Raw genomic sequence first — 21569 nt, 5'->3', positions numbered from 1 at the left:
TGTTAAATTTTCCATTGAAATCTGAGTCTGGCTATCTCCTAAAAGCATCGAGGTAGGCACACACGATTTCAAAATTAGCCTTCCTCACGTCCTGGCTAAATTTTGACTCAGGCTTGTCGTTCGTACTTCCAACATCAGCTTGTGTGTATTGCCGTATTCACCTCACCATCCCTCACCCTGCCAAGCCCACCCCAGCCTTCACTGCAAGTTGGAATATGACAAACATTGATTCGGTCTGCTTTTCATTAATATTCTTTTTTCATCTCGCGGAGGGAGGACAGGGAATTTCATTAGATATGCAGTAAAGACAGGTACGTATAAAGTTATGTTTATCAGGAAGCGAATATTAATGTAGTGTGTGTGTGTGTGTGTGTGTGTGTGTGTGTGTGTGTGTGTGTGTGTGTGTGTGTGTGTGTGTGTGTGTGTGTGTGTGTGTGTGTGCAGGGATGCGCACGCATTCATTTGTATATGAATAGAAGGAAACAAAGGGTTTATTACGCTGTACTTATCCCTGTTCAATGAGTCCGAATTTTTTATAATTTCACCAAATGCCGGTGTGCACGAATAAGGACGCACACACACACAGACACACACACACACACACACACACACACACACACACACACACACACACACACACAAAGAGAAACAATGGACTGGACATCTGCATAATTAAGCAAGAGATTGTTCGTAGGCATTATTAGAGAGATAAGGAAACGGTCTACGGCTGCAGGGATCTATGAGGTAGCTGATGGGCGACTGCGTGGGACAGAGGACGATTTAAATGCATAACTGTGCTGATGGGTTACTGGAAGCACTATTAGAGGAGGAAAGGTGATCAGCGGGGAGAGGATGACTGAAGGACATAATGGTGACAAGTACACTGACGGCCAGGTGTTTTGAGAAGTAATTAAGCACAAACTGATGTAGATAATGACACGTAACTTCAAACGCTTTGTTCTCTCAATAGGACTGTTTTCAAAGTTTATAGAGATCATTAGGCAGGTTTTACTTAGTGTTTTTTTTTTCCATGAATGATACAGATGATTCAGAATCTTTATTAATCACTTGAATTGTAAAACCCTTTTGGAAACCACAAGAATTTCCATCATGACTAGAGCTTCTTAAAAATTAATCGAGAAATGAAGAAGAGGCGCTCACAAACGAGAGAAAACGATCCTATATTTCTGTCAAAATGGTTTCAAATATTTTTTTTTCTACTTTTTTTCCTCTTCTCTCTCCTCTCTCTACATCGCTTATTTTTTTCATGCTGTCATCCGCACACTGTTACAATGCATACCGCACATAATACAATGTAAATGGGGTGTAATCCGGTTCAGAAATTTATGCTCGTGAAATGATAACGTGCCTGGTATTGTTGCACGGCGCCGCTTGAATGCCACGCCGGTCCACCACAGCAAGCAGCCAAATACTACACACAGCACACTCTTATCCCGGAGCTGTTATCACCTGCAGACCGACCTCATTACCAGCGGTGGGGCTTTTTCCACCACCAGCTGCCCATCGCACAGTCCCCATTCTCCCACACTCCCTTTCGTCCTCCCTCCCTCCCTCCCACACACACACACACACACACACACACACACACACACACACACACACACACACACACACACACACACACACACAACAGTATAAAAATTCGCTGGCTGTCCAATATTCGTAATTTTACAGACATCTTTTTTGCATGTTTTATGAAAATCCGTCACTCGCGTGCCTTCCACCTGCATGCATGTATATAGAAATGTTAATAAAAAAAAAAGAAAAAAAAAGAAAAAAAGAGGGACGAAATAAAAAACGTTAATGGAAATGAGAATAGTAAAAAAAAAAAAAAAAAAAGCACTTCATATCACGCCTTAATGTGAGAACTTGTTTGTTGGGAAAGGGAAGGGAGGCGAGGGGCAAGGGGAGGAGGGAGCGCTGAGTTGGTGCAGAAAACAGAGTAGATAGTGAGGTGACGTGGTGTTGTAGACGTGGCACCGGGAAAGTTGTAATTCTGTAAAGGCTACAAAGAGACACACGAGGATGTGCAGAGACAAAATACAGCACATTACCATATGTATGGGGCTGAAATGAAGAGAGAGAGAGAGAGAGAGAGAGAGAGAGAGAGAGAGAGAGAGAGAGAGAGAGAGAGAGAGAGAGAGAGAGAGAGAGACGGCAACCATGGAAACACGACATTGTCTTATTAATACTTTTACACACACACGCGCACACCTACCCCATCTTTCTCTCTCTCTCTCTCTCTCTCTCTCTCTCCTCTCTCTCTCTCTCTCTCTCTCTCTCTCTCTCTCTCTCTCTCTCTCTCTCTCTTCTGTAAAGCACATTGCCTAGTATATTCAGTTGCTATAGCAGGAGTTGAAAGGCGCGGTTATGAATAATTGAAGTCTGAATCTTCTTATTGTTCGTGGCACTCACCTCCTCCATTGGGCGAGCAAGGAGTCCCAGGTAAGCCAGCACATGCACCACGCTATTGAAGGTGACGCTAAGTTTCCGTGGGATGGATAACACACCTGGGCCATGAGCTAGTGGTGTGTGTGTGTGTGTGTGTGTGTGTGTGTGTGTGTATGTGTGTGTGTGTGTGTGTGTGTGTGTGTGTGATGGTAATTAGTAGCAATATTTGGGTTTCCGTTACATGTGTTGATTACTGCTGTGATGTCAATACTTTTGTTGCTAGTGGTGCCGATGTTTGTGATATAATAAAAATACCAGTAATATTAATAATAACGACAACAATGACAACAATAGAAATAATAATAATAATAATAATAATAATAATAATAATAATAATAACAATAATAATAATAATAATAGTAGTAGTAGTAGTAGTAGTAGTAATAACTGCTAATTATAGTAACAACAATGACAACAGCAATAATAATAATAATAATAATAATAATAATAATAATAATAATAATAATAATAGTAACAATACTAATAATAATCGATAATAGTGTGTGTGTGTGTGTGTGTGTGTGTGTGTGTGTGTGTGTGTGTGTGTGTGTGTGCATCCGTGCGTTTACGCAGGTGTGTATATTTTTCTGTCTGTCTGTCTGCCATTCTGTTATTCATTCCGTCTGTCTGTTCTGTCAGTCTGCCTCTCTCTATTATCACAGGCATCCCGTCCTGTATTGTAACCTGCCGACCACTTTCCTGCACCAGCAAGCTCCTAACATTCACCATGATGCCAAAAAATAAAGAAAAATAAGGGACGGGATGCACTTCCTGAATACTTAAGCAAGAAAAAATAAGATACGGATGAACGGAATTACTGAGGGTACCGAGGAAGAAAAAAGACATTTAAACAATCTCTATTATATTTAGATAATCTTCGTACTGAATGGTAATAAATTTTCCAGTCCTGTTATTGTGTGTGTTGCATTTTATTTACGTTGAATGTAATATAAAGTACTGAGGTTTTTAAGCAGCAATAGTGCACTCAATGTGTCATGTCCAAAGAGTTATGAATAGTTAAGATATATGCATGTTATTTTTCTCTCTCTCTCTCTCTCTCTCTCTCTCTCTCTCTCTCTCTCTCTCTCTCTCTCTCTCTCTCTCTCTCTCTCTCTCTCTCTCTCTCTCTCTGATAAGAATAAAAAGGAGAAATATCCGAATATCTCTGCAATTATACTGAACATTCTCCCTTACACCCTTCACTACTCATCACTCCTCACCACTTGCCGTTGTTCACTTACCCATCACCACTCATCACCAATCATGCTCACCAAACACACACTTCATTACCACACATTACTGATCACTTTCCATCATTCATCACTACCTCCCACTATCAATCATACCCATCACCACCCATCACCAGCCATCACCACCCATCACACCAGCCACACTTCACCATCACCGAGCACTTATGATAATCCCTCCCACTCATCTCCATCCATCATCGTCCTTTATTCCATCACCATTCAGCCCCACACCATCACTATCATCCCATAATCACCACCCACTACTCCCCCCCCATCACCACCCTTCATTATGAATGAGAGGGGGAAACGAGAGCACAAGCCGTGGAATACTCAAATACTAAATGCTCAAAAGGGATCTAATTCTAGTGCTATTTAGGGGACCCGCCAGCCAAGCGACTCATCCCTTGCTAGTAATGATAATAATAATGATAATGTGCCTCTATTTCACTTCTCTTTATGTGGAACGGTTTGCACAAATACATATTTTCTGAGGACCCGCTCGTGGAAAGGAACATTGCTGCTAGAAATTCTCTCTCTCTCTCTCTCTCTCTCTCTCTCTCTCTCTCTCTCCTCTCTCTCTCTCTCCTCTCTCTCTCTCTCTCTCTCTCTCTGTCTTCTGCCATGCTTTTACAAGAGTTTATTGCCCGAATCTAACCTTGGGTCTAAATCGAGGCGTAGGAACACTCACCCCATCCACCCAGGCATGAAAGTGAATCATTTCTATTGAACTTTGGAAAATCCTATGAATTACTGTATTGCTTGAGACTTGTGGGTGGGATGTGGAGTTTGGAGTGGTGGTGGTCCGCCCCCATTACTTACTTTGCCTCGCCGCCATTACTTCAGGAACTATCAGAGAAAATGTGACTGAAAAAAAAAAGTCTGTGGATGTGTGTGGGTGGGGCCAGTGTATGAGTGTCCGTGCGTATCCGCGAGCGTGTGTCCGAATGAGGCAGCACTGTACGTACGAATGCGGCTCTTCTCTCCCCTTCGGCTTTTTCCTGTTTGATATTTGCTTTGCCTCCGCCCTGGTCATTATTTTTTGCCCTCTCAGGTGAACGAACGCTTCACGTTAATCTGCAGAGCCAGGCCGGACCGGAGCCTCGCGCTGCAGCAGGAAAAGGCTCTCAAAAGCGACTTTCATGTCATTATACGTTTGAAAAAATGTTGCATAATTTTTCATCTATACTTTTTCCGCGATAAAATTACACATGAAATCTGAATTTAATGTCGTGAAGTGTATATACAGAATAAAACACATGTATAAAGAATGAAAGCTCGGAGAAAAAATGAAGGTAGTGTTAATAAAATTCATGAGCTGGCCAGATGAGGGGAAGGGAAGCATATTCTCCCCAGCACGCAAAGTATCCATTGATGCTCGTTCTCGGTCTTGGTGTTAGGGCTCCTCGACTCGACTGGAGGTTTGTTTTCAGCACTATGAGGACGTAAGGCGAGGAGGAGGAAGTGTTTTCAGCGCCCTTCCTGCCTGTAACTCCTACAGAGTTTTCTCCTTAACTTATTTTAACAACCATGCCAATTGCTGAACTCGGGCGTGCACTGCCAGGGGTCGACACTAAGGTAAGTACACGGAATCGCCCCCCCCCCCTGCAAAAAAAAAAAAGTTGTAGATGTTGGAGTATGTCTTGTTTTTCCTCTCTCTCTCTCTCTCTCTCTCTCTCTCTCTCTCTCTCTCTCTCTCTCTCTCTCTCTCTCTCTCTCTCTCTCTCTCTCTCTCTCTCTCTCTCTCTCTCTCTCTTTGACGAAACTGCGGAAGCGAGTGACCTGTCTCTCCCTATCGATCTAAGTGACCCTTTTCTTACCACGACAGAAGCGATTCGTTCTTTCTCAGCAAGGTTACCACAATATTCACCTCAAAAATTTTGAAAATTGTTAGAGCAGAAAACCAGTTGTCTACTTATCTACCTATTTATTTATTCATAGTCCATCTTTTCCTCTTTCTCGCTTTTTACGAATGACTTGTACCTCCCTATCACTTCAACTAACTATTTTTTCCTCCCTTGCAAGTGTACTTTTCCTCTGGGCTTCAGATGATACGTGGCTTCCATGATGCAGGTGACCCGCCCCTCCCTTCCTTATAAGCAAGCCTTTCCTCCTCCCACGGTAAGAGCGACTCCTCCCCTCCACGATAAGAGTTACCACCCTTCCCCTCCACACTGAAATAGACCGTTTCCTCCCCACCAGTCCGTCCCTCATCGCGAATTGAGTCACCCTTCCCGCCCCCTTCCATTGATCTGGTCCTCCCCTTCCAACCCTCCACAGAAAACGGTCCCTTCTGGATCCCTCAAGTGATTAACCTCTCCCAGCTCTCCGTGACCCGCTATTCTGCCATCAACAAGTAACCCTCCGCCTTATATTCCGGCAAACTTCCGTTCCTCCTTACAGTGATCAAGGTCTCTTCCCCTCTCTCGTACCAGCGATTCAGTAACTTTACCCTCCTTTCCAGGCTGCAGTATATATATCCAACTTGCCCCGAGGCTAAAATCGTGATATTCCAGCAGTCATTCCTTATCCATGATCTCAAGTGGCCTTATATTCAAGAGGAACAATAAATGGCGAAGATATAAATACGTATGCACGATACGATTCCACGCCGTGAATGCCGAGTCTCTGGGACCCGAATATCAACGAACATTACGATGGGTTCCGCTCCACCAGTACCCGCCGCCGCCGCCGCCGCCGCCGCCACCACAGGACAGCGAAGGATGCTGATATATTTACCGGTGGCGTCCCTCGGGTAAGATAGTAAAAATTTCGAGCAACCAACAAAGGCGCTTTCTCTGATACGGTTTCCTCTGCCTTCACTGTTCTTGAAAAGACAAAAAAAAAAAATGAAAAAAATAAAAAATAGAAAATAAAAAATAAAAATAAAAATAAGAATAAAAAACTAGAAATCCCCATCTCATCTCATCCCCCACTTCCCCACGCAGCCCCTCTGATCCCTGGCGGTGGTTTCTCCTCCACCTCTCCTGGAAGACTTTCGTGGTGTCTTATGCTTTTAGGACGCTTCCTCTTCCCTTTTTACTACCCTCTGATATAAACCTGCAAAAATCATACCAGCCTGGCTCCAGAACCTTGTGGTGGATGAGGCTCAGGGGCGCGGCGGAGTGGGACTGGCTGGTGGAGTGGAGCGGTGCAAGGTGGAGTGGAGAAGGAAGTAGTGAAGGTGATTGGTTAAACGGGGTGGAGCATGATATGATATGAAGGAACGATGCTGGATAGGCGAGGAGGGATGAAGCCGAATGAAAGAGGATGGTAAGGCGGAGAGGGGAGAGGCAGGGTGTGGTGGGGCAAGGAGGGGTGGAGTGGGTGGCGATGCAGCTGGGAGAGATGAGGCGGGCTGGGATGAGCAGGGTGGCGAGAGGAGGGGCTGGGTGGGTCAGGATTGCTCTACCATGCCTAGTTACTTTACAGCGCTGCAATAATGGCCACGCAAAATGGTCTTAGGAGGAAGGGTAATGTCTTCCACTTTCTTCATTCCACTAAGGACGACGCAGCAAAACCTGGTCCGGTGGACAAGGGATCCACCTTGTCTCTCTGGGTGGCCACAGCGCCGGCGCTTTTATCGACGCCCACACGAGGCCCCGCCGGCGAGTACAGGTGGGTGTGTCCAGGCTCCATTCCACAATCCTCCCTTAGATGGCCAAGTTACTGGCACCCCAGAGACCCTCACCACTTGCAGAGAAAGGCGGTGCCGAGACGCACTCCCTTAAGACTGCCTTCCTTTACATACTCGTACTTCCAGAACCAAGCTGTGTCCAAAGCGAAATAAACTCTTCCTTTAAGATATCTCTTTTATGGAACAAAGCAAAATAAAAATAGACGCGGTTCTTTCCGGTGCAAATAGCATATTTTCATATCCTGAACTGACATGGAGAGGGCAAATACTCCTGACTTCCAGGGGGAGCGAAAGCAACACCAACTCGCCTCTCTGATGATCACCACGGAAGGAAAACGTTTAACTCTTTCCTAATTGCGCTTTTCTGCCCTAGTTAGTTTCATGCTACGGGTCACCATTTTTTCCCCTCGCCACGGTTATTTACGTGATGCCTCCATCCTTTCCATTCCCCGCTGCTGCCTCACCTCGGCTCACCTGGGCGTGTGTACCTCTTCAGGTTTCTAAAACGCTGCGTACCTGGTTATTTTCTCACCTGGATGGTAATAGCGAGCTCTAGGGTTCCTGCCTCCCTCGCCTCCCCCCTCTCCTGCCCCTCAGCGCGCACCAAAGAAGAGCAGAGGAGCACCTTCACTCACCGAGGCACACACCCAACACTCACCTCTCTCACGCGACTCGCACAATAAGACCATGTATAGGCGGAGGCGTCGATCTCCCGCCCACACTCTGCTCAGACACTCAACGCTCGAGCAAAAATATTCCCACCACAATTTTTTTCTCCAAAACCCGGCATTATTTTACCTCAATATTTTGTTTTTTCCATTCTTTTGATGTCCTCGAGTCTGAGCATCGTCTTATCACGGAGGCGGCGCGCAGGTGGTATTGGTGAATGCAGTGAGGTAGGGAAAGACAAATTGATTGCTTGCAGAAAATGAAAAAAAGAAAAGAAAGAAAAGAAAGAAAAGAAAGAAAAGAAAGAAAATATGACAGCAAATATCAACTTCAGGAATTTTTTTCTCTCTCTCTCTCTCCGCATCATATTGAATAACACTAAAACTTAAGAGAAAGGAAATATGAAACCATCTATATCGAAGGAGAATAATACACTATAGAAAGAAAGAGGAAAGAAAAAGAACAAATTACATGAACTGGAAAGCTGCCATTTATTTTTTTTTATTATCTATCGCGAACTATTAATATCTTTACGTTGAGTAACCTTAGAGAGAGAGAGAGAGAGAGAGAGAGAGAGAGAGAGAGAGAGAGAGAGAGAGAGAGAGAGAGAGAGAGAGAGAGAGAGAGAGAGAGAGAGAGAGAGAGAGAGAGAGAGAGAGAGAGAGAGAGAGAGAGAGAGAGAGAGAGAGAGAGAGAGAGAGAGTGTGTGTGTGTGTGTGTGTGTGTGTGTGTGTGTGTGTGTGTGTGTGTGTGTGTGTGTGTGTGTGTGTGTGTGTGTGTGTGTGTGTGTGTGTGTGTGTGTGTGTGTGTGTGTGTGTGTGTGTGTGTGTGTGTGTGTGTGTGTTTGTGACTTTGCCTAAAACCTTGATCGATTATTTCAGTAAAAATCAGCCTGTATTCATTAACTTTCTATTGCATTCACTTTTCTATCCTTCATCGACGACGGCAAGTTGAATAATGAAATCGAATGCATATCAGAGTGCATGCTGACCTTTTTTCCTTCGATGTTTTCTTCCCCCCGTATATCTTATAACTTTTCACACCTTGTATATTTTTGTTCAGGTGTGCGCGAGAGAAAATGGAGGTATTGAGGATGAAAAATTGGAAGAGAAGGAGTAGGAGGAAGAGGAGCAGGAGCAGAAGCAAGAGCAGGAGGAGGAGGAGGAGGAAGAGGAGGAAGAGAAGGTGCAGGAGCAGAAGCTGGAGCAAAAGTAGAAAAACAAGAACATGAAGAAGAACAAGATGATGATGATGATGATGATGATGATGATGATGACGATGATGATAATGAAGAAAACTCAAGAACATGAATAACAAGAACAACAAGAACAAAAAATAAGAAGAAATAGCAGAAGGAGTAGGAAGAGGAGAAAGAGGAGCTATTGGTGCTCGTGCTAGTGGTAGTAATTGCAGCAGCAGGAATGGTGGTGGTGGTAGTAGTGGTGGAAGATAAGCAGCAAGAACAGGTAAGAGTAGAGAGGAGATAAACACGTTGAAGCGGCCTGAGTCTCGACAGGGGATGAGCAGCAGGGAGAGAGTAAGTGTAATCTCAGGCAGCTGCGGTGGGTGAGTGGTAAAGCAAGGCAGATGTCGAGTGATGGGGTAGTGTGTGTGTGTGTGTGTGTGTGTGTGTGTGTGTGTGTGTGTGTGTGTGTGTGTGTGTGTGTGTGTGTGTGTGTGTGTATTAATATGCCTGGGATGAAAAATTCTGCAGGCAAAGCTTGTTATGAAACCACACCTATATAACATAAAAATGAGAATATGATACCGGAAAATGGCGTGTCACAGGAGAGAGAGAGAGAGAGAGAGAGAGAGAGAGAGAGAGAGAGAGAGAGAGAGAGAGAGAGAGAGAGAGAGAGAGAGAGAGAGAGAGAGAGAGAGAGAGACTAAAATAAACAGATAGCTAAAAATAACACCAACAAATATTAATGCATGTCCAAAAAAACAATTGAAATAAATCGTAACAACAACATACTCCGTAATATAACGTTGCCAAATATTTTTCATGGATTTAAGAAGAAGAAGAAGAAGAAGAAGAAGAAGAAGAAGAAGAAGAAGAAGAAGAAGAAGAAGAAGAAGAAGAAGAAGAAGAAGAAGAAGAAGAAGAAGAAGAAGAAGAAGAAGAAGAAGAAGAAGAAGAAGAAGAAGAAGAAGAAGAAGAAGAAGAAGAAGAAGAAGAAGAAGAAGAAGAAGAAGAAGAAGAAGAAGAAGAAGAAGAAGAAGAAGAAGAAGAAGAAGAAGAAGAAGAAGAAGAAGAAGAAGAAGAAGAAGAAGAAGAAGAAGAAGAAGAAGAAGAAGAAGAAGAAGAAGAAGAAGAAGAAGAAGAAGAAGAAGAAGAAGAAGAAGAAGAAGAAGAAGAAGAAGAAGAAGAAGAAGAAGAAGAAGAAGAAGAAGAAGAAGAAGAAGAAGAAGAAGAAGAAGAAGAAGAAGAAGAAGAAGAAGAAGAAGAAGAAGAAGAAGAAGAAGAAGAAGAAGAAGAAGAAGAAGAAGAAGAAGAAGAAGAAGAAGAAGAAGAAGAAGAAGAAGAAGAAGAAGAAGAAGAAGAAGAAGAAGAAGAAGAAGAAGAAGAAGAAGAAGAAGAAGAAGAAGAAGAAGAAGAAGAAGAAGAAGAAGAAGAAGAAGAAGAAGAAGAAGAAGAAGAAGAAGAAGAAGAAGAAGAAGAAGAAGAAGAAGAAGAAGAAGAAGAAGAAGAAGAAGAAGAAGAAGAAGAAGAAGAAGAAGAAGAAGAAGAAGAAGAAGAAGAAAGAAACGATGACAACGACAGCGATTACGTACGAACACCCCCACGATTATTCAAGTGAGGCACAAAGAAGCTAAAATGACGCCGCTTCCGCATCCTGAGGCACTTGGGCGTCTTATCTCCAACAGGCTCTGGCGGAATTTATTAAGGTTTTCAAGGGTATCTTCATGAATCTGGTGATACTTTGACAAAAATTCTTCACTATCTTAAGGAAAACACTTATGAGAAGCCGAGTAATCATCTCCGTGAAAACAGTGTTTGCGAAAGTCCAAATTAAGCATTTTTAAGATGCGAAAAATATATAGCAAGGCAAGGTTACCGAATGCTTCGTGTATGTTGCTGCAAGACCTTCTGGTGTGAGGCACGCGGCTGGCAGATAAAAGAGGAGAAAAACAGCGTAACTGATAATGCACAGGGAGGAGAGCGTGTGGAGCATAGCTGTGGTAAAGAATTCAGCTTGCAGGCCAGGCGTGGCTGCCGCCGCAATGAGCAATACTGTATGCAGGGGATGAATACACACGCACTTACACACATACACGCACATACACACACACACACACACACACACACACACACACACACACACACACACACACACACACACGTGAGATGCATACAAGAGAGAGAGAGAGAGAGAGAGAGAGAGAGAGAGAGAGAGAGAGAGAGAGAGAGAGAGAGAGAGAGAGAGAGAGAGAGAGATGAGACACTTGAAGAGGCATGTGGAAATAAATACTGTAAGCTGGCTGTACACAATATAATTTCAATTAATACTAATATGCTTATCATTAAAATGTCAGTTATACAAAAGATGACAATATGAATATTAGAATTCGGATGAATTCAATATCATCCCAGTGTGTCTTGAGCCAATAGATGACGTGAAGCTGGGTAGTAGATAATACGCAAGGGATTAGGAAATCACGAGATCAGGAAATATAATAGAACAGAATGTGGGAGTAGAGAAGTATTCCCTATCTCAGTATACTGCAATAAAACGTAAGGCTCTAAAGGAGTATGAAGGTATGATGATTAAAGTAAGGAATGAATCACAATTTGTTTCCTTTAGTAGAATTTTCCTTTCAGGTGATTTTAGTTTAGGCATATTTAACGAAACAAAAAACGACTAATCCTTCAGACACGAAAGAGGATCACAAATCGGACAAAACTAATTAACAAAAGCAGAGTTTCTTCCTGAGCGCAGACGCCTCATTGTTTGAGATACTGTCCGAGAAAGTAAATAATTCTAAAAGTGCAAATAAATAAATTAATAAAAAAAATAGGAAGATAGATAGATGGCATATATATATATATATATATATATATATATATATATATATATATATATATATATATATATATATATATATATATATATATATATATATATATATATATATATATATATATATATATATATATATATATATATATATATATACACACACATACAGAGAGAGAGAGAGAGAGAGAGAGAGAGAGAGAGAGAGAGAGAGAGAGAGAGAGAGAGAGAGAGAGAGAGAGAGAGAGAGAGAGAGAGAGAGAGAGAGAGAGAGAGAGAGAGAGAGAGTTAAATAAATAAATAATCAAATATATAAAAAATAAATAAATAGGAAAAAAAAGGCTCAGCGTCCTTAAGGCTAACATGGCGGTCATTGTTTATTCACTTTGAACTTAAACATTCAGTTGGAACAGAGCACCTCTAATGTACTTTCCTCAGTTCCCTTCCCTTCCCTTCTCTCTGCGGAACTTCACTCCCTGTGCCTAATGCACTTGTGGCTGCGTAGGTGAGACTGAGTGCGTGAACCGGAGCGGCGGGAGAAGAGCCAGACCTGGAAGAGGAGCGAGGTGGAACGGAAAGCAGAAGTAGCGGAGGTGAAATAATACGACAGTGGTGGGAAGACGGAATAAAGAAACAGGGATACAGGAGGGAAAGGAAAGGAAAGAGAAAGATCAAGAAAATATAGAGTTAAGTAGGAGACAGAGAAGGGAATGGGATGAACCACATGCAAACACCATTAGACAGCCTTCCCCTGAGCCTCCCTCCCTTGGACGAGCTCTCCCTTGAGAGCAAACTTCATCCGGAGAAGGAACCCGCGCGGAAGCCGCTGAAGTGACTCTCCTGCCAATATTCCCTCGACTCTTCGTTTGGTGCCGCTCTCTGTCATCATGCACGCCTTGCCGAGGACAAAGGCAGCGTCATAATACAAATAGTTCATTTTAGCACTGCAATATTCCTTGTTGGACAAAGAGTCATACCCAAGTTCCAGAAGGGAAATTAACAATCAAAGCTATAAATTGATTTCCTGAGGTAAGTAATCGCAGATTCATCTTATTTTTCTATTTTTTTTTATTTCTTTTTACAGACTTCATATCTCAAGTGTCTGTCACATTATTGATGCCAGTAATGTGTGTGTGTGTGTGTGTGTGTGTGTGTGTGTGTGTGTGTGTGTGTGTGTGTGTGTGTGTGTGTGTATATATATATATATATATATATATATATATATATATATATATATATATATATATATATATATATATATATATATATATATATATATATATATATATATATATATATATATATATATATATATATATATATATATATATATATATATATATATATATATATATATATATATATATATATATATATATATATATATATATATATATGAACTATGACTATGTTATGAAGGTCTCCTGTAATATTCTGTAACTTCCGCAAGATTATCAACTGCGGTGTTTGTCTGTCAGGGGAATCTGAAGGTAGGAAAAATTAGGTAGTGCGAGTCTTCAACTGTTTCCAAGCGATTTCACTCTTTCATCGTCAGAGGTTTATTTCAGTAACAAACGGCTGTTAGTAGGAGGGCACGTTCACTTTTCTTCATTTTTCTATTTTCACTCTGTTTCGGCATATGCGGTGTGTAAACATTTATTACTCCACCTCGGTGTTCCTACTAGTGATCCATCCACATACTCCTGACACAGACACACCAGCAATTCTCAATCTGAACTTAGCAATGTCGAATTAATTGAATTTTGTTCTCCTAGCTAAGGACTTGCCATAGTAAGCTTGCAAAATCCATTTATCATTGCGATACTGGTTGAGGGATCCTTTACGATTCGTATGTATCATTTCAAGGTTGCCGCATACCCGCTGTCATACTCAAAAGAACTGAGAGACTTGACATCTGTGTTAAGTGGGAGGCACTATGTGCACGAAGCTCTAGAAGTCCTAAGTTTTAATCGCTTCAAATACGTCATCCTCAGAGTTATGGAGTGCAACAGAAAGCAACCTCGCTCGTTGTGTTTTATTGAGACGAACATGTTAACAAGTTACGCAACCAGGAATGTCCCACGGGCATAAAATTTTCCATCGCATTTTCATATTCTGATTAAAAAAGAAATTAGTCACGGGGACCGCCTGTGTTATCCGCCATTACTTGCTAATGATCTTTGACAGACTTACTGAGTCCCAGAGAGGTTCCGACAAAAATCTCCCTCCCAGTTGACTCGAAGGGTACACGGCATCGCTCCGTAGTCAGAAGTTATACAGTGTGAAGGTCTGTTATCATAATAAAATACTTTATTTGTCATTAAAGTGAAAACTGCCTCATGACTTCAATACTCCCATGGAGTGGACTGAGGGCAGTCATGGGTCAAAAATTACTAGTACACGTCTGAGGGCAGAGTCACTTTCTATAATGACAACTGCATGAAAATTATAAAACTTCCGAAATGTTTCATAATTCAGTTCACGAAGCACTATGCGACTGAGAAAAGCCTAAGACTTCCGGTCGTCTGGTCCGAGTGCCAAATTAATCAGCCGTGTCATAAACATTACAATGCCATCGACATGCCTGTTGCTGCATACACCATCCTGCGGTGCTCCATCACAGCAGCGCACGTGCTAGGAAGACAGCATGTGAACTCGTTAAGTTCATTTTGAATTCATTCATCGCGAATGCAAAACATCGCCAATATTCACGAAATAGAAAGAGTCAGCAGGTCTCTGTGTTATTATATGCATGATTGTGGGACAAGCACATCAAACAACAACCTGAACAGGCCAATTACCGTCCTTGTTGGTCAAAGGCTTTTAGCTGTTCGAGGGATGCCAGTGTAATGGCAATGCATAAGGCTCGTGATGTTCTTGCAACCTGCAACGTCCATTAATGGCAATTTCCCTCATGTGTGCACGACCACGACCAGGGGAGCACCCACAAAGTTTGTTGTGGGAACATCTCCGTCAGTCCTGCTGTGCAAACTCGCTCTGAGGAAAACCTAGAGGAAGATCAAGAATAATGTAATGCTGATGGCTGCTGCTTGTGTGTAAGGTACGAACTCCAAAGCTTGCCTTTCCTACAAAATAATAACACCGGTGTATTCTGGATAAATACACGCAGAAAGAAAGTAAATGAGTAACACACAGTAGAAACAAAAGCACAGTCCTACTAATAGTGACTCCAGTAAAAGTATAGTAACTGGTTTTTGGTGTCAATTTCAAGTCGTGCCATATATATATATATATATATATATATATATATATATATATATATATATATATATATATATATATATATATATATATATATATATATATATATATATATATATATATATATATATATATATATATATATATTTTTTTTTTTTTTTTTTTTTTTTTTTTTTTTTTTTTTTTTTTTTTCAAGGAAACTCACAGGAGTTAAGAAGACCAGGAGTGTTTTGGCATCTCCTTCCCGTGGGACCGTCCCTCAATAACTTTTGGAAGAGATAAGTGTTAAACATGAAAACTAAAGATCATTAAAAAAAAAAAAAAACGGATGAGATGCAAAACTCAGATGAGATTGGATTAATAAATCGGGAAGGAATTAGTACCATTGTTTACGATCCAGGTGAAAAATAAAAGCATCGAAACTGGACTACATTCGATTGTATTGAAATTAAACCACTATGCAGAGGAGAGCTTTTGGAAGACACTGTCGCAAGTGCAAAAATAAAGCCAAATAACGAAGAAATTAGGTAAATTTGAATATCTGTACCTCTCTTGAAAGAAAAAAGATAAAGAGATTAAACTTCTAAAATAAATGAGATGGTCAGGCAATAATCAAGAACACTGCGAAAAATAAATGCCCAATATCTTAATGAGTTTTACGATAGGCATAAACATAACAATATATGACATCAGACCCAATACTCACTGGGACGTAAAATTGATGAGGAACACGTTGAAGGAAGATCTCAACGAATCATATGGTGAAAAGTATATAGTGAGAACATCTATGTGCACTTTTAAACCTGACACTTCAAAATAACAAAACAACAGGTAAGGATGTCAAATCTACGAAGGCAGCTCAATAAAAATTCAGGACATGCTTCAAGTGAAAAAACGCAGAACGTCTGATGTATGTAAGCGAGAAGGGAGGAAACTGCAGGAGGAATGACAATAGCAGTAGCATATACATCTAACCTCAGATAATTCCTAGAAGTATGGTGCACAATGCCTTGCTCGATAACACTTTGGTACGAGACCAAATATTTACTCTGCATAATTCACGGAGATCATAAGACGGCACAAAGTTTCAGCAGGAGCCCGCAAGTGAAAAATTAATGTTTCTGGTGTGTGTGTGTGAGAGAGAGAGAGAGAGAGAGAGAAGGCATTTGGGGCGGCAATCCACTTAACCAGCATATTCTAAAGAGGTGCACTACGACAACACGTGAATAACAAAAAAAATATTCTTGACGTGGAGCTCTCCAGACAGATCAGAAAAAAAAAAAATAGATATAAAACATACAAATCCTCGCAAGAATGATGATGCACTTTAGAACTCAAGTGTATACCTGCAGCTGAACTGAACCTATGAAACATTACACACAAGAAAACACTTCCAGTTGCTCTTTTTTTCATAGTATAGATAAAATAAGTTTGGTGGGGGAAACTGATACAAGTGTGCCAGAGAATATATAAACGGTATAAATAAATAACTGTCAAAAACCACAGCGAAATAAGACATAGGAGAAAAAAGTGTTGGAGCGAGAAATGTAGTAAGAAAAAGGGTGAGAGGCGTGTTGTGGAGCAGAGTTACAAGGGACCAGCGGACTCAGGCACCTGAAGAACACGCAAGAGTTCAGAATGGTTACACAGAAAATGCAAACAGGAATTACGAGAAGGGCGTGGTACGTATTAGAGTACGTATACTAAGATGCTCTTTTATCTAAAAAAAGAATAGAATACTGAGCAGAGTAGATGAAGATAAGTACCGTGCCAAGGAGGAATAAAAGTGTGTGTGTGTGTGTGTGTGTGTGTGTGTGTGTGTGTGTGTGTGTGTCGCTCTTCTTTTTAAATACTAGAAGGAAAAATTCTGAAGAAATATCATGATGGTGATAATAATAATAATAATAATAATAATAATAATAATGCGAGAACACCAGATAATTTCCATTTGTAACGCGGACAACACAAGTGAGAGTAAGTACGTACAGTCTAGTCTGGCGTGAACATCGCGGCAGGAGAGTAGATATGCACTATGTGGAGGAACAGCACCTACGTAACAACAGTAAACGGAAAAAAAATAAAAAATAATGCTGCGGCGAGGTGTCAGTTAAAAGAAAAGACTTAATGAGACAAAAAGCTCTTTACTCCTTATTAACTGTCAGAAGGTTCGTTTTTTCCCCAAAATTTCCAGACCAAGAAGATAAATAAAAGAGGGAGACAATCATTATGTAAAAATCAGTAATATGAACGGATGTAGTTTGAGGAAAAATCTTAAACACTTGCCAGAAACACACAGAGGCGAAAGTAGTAAATTGTTAAATAAAAAAAAAAAGGGCAAAATATACACGTAAGTATTGTTTTCTCATTTGAAACTATTGATCCAAGAAACTATGTTGCCGAAAGTTTATGTACACCACCAATGCACAACATAATGCGAAAGCATTTGAGGCCAGAGACAACACTTTATCACGATGAACGCGTATTATATATATATATATATATATATATATATATATATATATATATATATATATATATATATATATATATATATATATATATATATATATATATATATATATATATATATATATATAAGACTCAAAATTTTTACTTTATATCAAAATTCAGCAAATGAATGGTGCCCCGCAGCTAAAGGTCACGGTTCAGCAGCAGCGTGGGGGCGGGAGGCGAGGCGGTGCCTCCACCACGCCTTGCCGCAGCTCAAGACCCGGGACCAACACTTCCGCCTGGTTGAAGTAAATTGTGTATCGGAAAATAACAAACACTGAGGCAAAAACATTCTGAAGATAAATAAGAAAATAGTGCAATCATGAACGAAAATGCAAACAATTTGCAGCAAATATTACATTACCAACGTCATTACTGCCATCCGAGTAATCTGTACATTGACCCACGACTCATCCCCGCGGAAGTTTTTGTGTACGTGCAGTGTTTAAAGTTCACCGCAAACACTTCACACTCATATGCTTCAACACTTCACGCCTGTATTTCTTCATAATTTAGTAAGGTATACATGTAATAATTTTAGACAGTGGTGACTTCAGAGTGCATGTTCAATATTGCTAGAGATCATTACTAAGGGGCTCCAACCCTCGCACTGTGTATGGCAAATGTTGCCAACAGAGGCAACATTTGAAAACAAATACTCTTATGATTATATGAAGCAGAGATGCGAAAACCTAAAGGCTGTCGGCTGATTCCTGTCCTCCTCGACCAATTTTGATTTCCTTCCCTTCCGTTCCCTTCCCTGTCCCTCATTTCCCTCTCTTCCTCTCCAGTCATTTCTCGCCATCCGGTTCAATTTTCCATCCAACAATACTATTTTTTCCTATCTCTTCTTTCACCATTCACAATATATTTCAATCACAACTACCGACCCTTTACCCCAGCCACTTCCACTCCCCCTCCCCCAACACACCTCCCACCACTGCATTTCAAACCGCCCCCGCCGCCGCCGTTGCCGCCGCAGGTGGACGTTCGGGGAAAATTAAATACCACAATGAAATCTGCCTCCGCTGGACTGTTGTGGGTTTACCAAAGCCATGCATGATGAAAAGAGTGGAAAATAAATATTTCGGTGACACTTGCACGCCGCAAAGTGTGTGTGTGTGTGTGTGTGTGTGTGTGTGTGTGTGTGTGTGTGTGTGTGTGTCTCTCTCTCTCTCTCTCTCTCTCTCTCTCTCTCTCTCTCTCTCTCTCTCTCTCTCTCTCTCTCTCTCTCTCTCTCTACACCTACACCTACACACCTACACCTATACACCTACACACACACACACACACACACACACACACACACACACACACACAAGTTGAGATAATTTTCATGATGTCATTCTTGCTCTTGAAGACGAAAATGTAATGTATAAATGTGAGATAAATGCACTTATTCCATGAAACAGATGATGACCATCTCATGTTAGACAAGTAGCTAACGATTCTACAGGCAGCGACACACGAGGCATGAACCACCACTGCCACACCCACCCACACACGCTGCGTCAAAGCAGCAGCCATAACATTGTATTGAACATGGTTTCATTTATGAAAGTTTCATAAAACTACTTTTTTTAAAGAATAAACCACATATGATAATAATACACATAATAAATAATTAACTAGTAACACTTGTCCATATACCTTTAGGGGCTTTAAGTGGTGACACCTAAGGAAATATATTCATATGAAGAGGCCCCAAAGGACCTTCCTAGAACTTAGTTGATGGAAATAATTCCGCCGTGAACACGCGTCTCATTTAAATACAATGTTGCCGTCACTGTCAGCCCCATAAAGAAAGTACATTTGAATGTCAAATTTCGGAATGATAATCTACGTGTATTGACATGACAACAGACTGGCGTAAAGAAAAAGCACTAGCATTATCATAAATCAACGTGCAAGGTGCGTAAGTGGTGTCGCCACCGCTCCGCCGCCCATCGTACTGCAGGCGGCGAAATGGAGTTGTTCAGCGGCAGGCGATGGCTTCTGACGCTGGCAGGAGCCGATAAGGGCAAACAGTGGATCGTAGGACATTGATTTCCGACTTGTGGGACTATTTTTTAATAGAGGATGAGACCCACTGGTGGAAGGGAGGGAGTGGTGGAATGAAACAAACCAAGAGTGACACTGCGAGGAGGGTCTGGAGGGCACTGACCTGTGTGGTGGGGCTCCAGGATCACCGTGTCCTCCCGGATGGCGAACCTGGGGCCGTACAGATCCTCTGAAACACAAGGCAAAAGGGTGAATGTTCATGGATAGCAGAAATGTTCGCTGGATTAGTATTAACACTGAAAGATGATTTTTGCAGTGTGGCCGTTTCATTCCATGGATGGCACAAACAGTTATTTGCCTATTTTTTTCATCCTCTATTTAAAAAGATGATGGTAGCTACGGTCAGGTACTGACAGTCATATTCAGAACAAATTACCTGATTTGAATATAAAAGCTTTAAATAAAAAGTGGGACTGTACACTGCAAAGCTTGCATATATATATATATATATATATATATATATATATATATATATATATATATATATATATATATATATATATATATATATATATATATATATATATATATATATATATATATGTGTGTGTGTGTGTGTGTGTGTGTGTGTGTGTGTGTGTGTGTGTGTATCATATGAAAGACCCCCAGTGGTAGAGATTCTTTGTCATTAATGACATACATGTGCCAAAATAAACAATTAAACAATTACATTTTCCATTGCATTTATCGCTATACTCGTGCACTATAATCTAGTGGCATTTTGGAACTGAGACAGGTTTTTATGGCTGTAAATCATGACCTTAGTTCTTACCAGTAACCTCAATAGGACCGAGTTGTTTAGACAGGTGAAGACCATTCCCAATTAAAAGATATTTACGTGTGATGATACTTTTTTTATTTACATTTTTCGTCAGTGTGTGAAGCCGTTTGTTCCCACTCGTCTTCAAAGAACACGTCGCTGACAGGAATTCATGAGACTCACCTCGCTCTTAGCAAAGCCGCACAGGCAAGCAGGAGACATACCCACAGTTTCAGGAGACTTCGTACCGTGAAAAAGTGAATACTCGTACTCTAAACAGGATGACGCATCGACTAGCGCTTGGGTACGGAAAGTCATGCACAGACCTCCCCAAGTCATAAGTATATTTGAACACGATATGAGCTAAGTACTTCCATGGGGTTGATACTTACCGCAAAACTCGTATTTTCTAATGCGTTCCCATAAGATTCTATTTACATAGCTTTAGACATCACTATTTTATAATCTCGACGAAATTTTGAGATTGCGGCGTTCATATTATCACAAATAACCCACTGGAATGTTACATGAGCACCAAAATTATATAGAGTTGCCTTATACTGGAATCATTTGAAATACTGTACTTCCACAGTATTATAGAACTATGAAAAAATACAATAAGCTTATGTTACTAAGCTACCTACAAAATTATATTTGCCTTAACGTAGCGTGTGCCCCTATAACGAAACGATATAAACTTATAATTGTAAGGAAAATTACAAGGAAAGGAGCGAAGAAATTATCGCTAATAAATATGAACAATGAACTCACATTTAAGTACTTGTCATTGTTTCCTTTCACAACATTTTCGCATCCTACCAGTGCTTTTCTCATTTTCATAAGAATATAATCACAATTTCTCGTCAACAGCCATTCCTGCTTATCATTTGTTTGCGTTAATGGCGGAAATGAACTTGAAGTTTTATATGTAAATACGTAGACAAGATAATATTCCTAATTTTTTTCATGAA

At 40.8% G+C, this 21569-nt stretch overlaps 1 protein-coding gene across 2 annotated transcripts in view; it reads right to left on the bottom strand.

Moving 5' to 3' along the window:
* The window catches only part of LOC135107526 (uncharacterized), a 114856-nt gene that overhangs the window by 22648 nt on the left and 70639 nt on the right, over positions 1 to 21569 (bottom strand). For both annotated transcript variants that reach the window (XM_064017489.1, XM_064017488.1), the window contains exon 4: positions 19942 to 20007. In XM_064017489.1, coding sequence (XP_063873559.1) covers positions 19942 to 20007 — 66 coding nt within the window. The remainder of the gene's footprint in view (positions 1 to 19941; positions 20008 to 21569) is intronic.

The sequence above is a fragment of the Scylla paramamosain genome, chromosome 15, assembly GCF_035594125.1.
Source record: "Scylla paramamosain isolate STU-SP2022 chromosome 15, ASM3559412v1, whole genome shotgun sequence".
Taxonomy (NCBI): Eukaryota; Metazoa; Arthropoda; class Malacostraca; order Decapoda; family Portunidae; genus Scylla; species Scylla paramamosain.
Note: the sequence above shows the minus strand (reverse complement) of the source record. Positions and strands in the feature narration are given on the sequence as shown.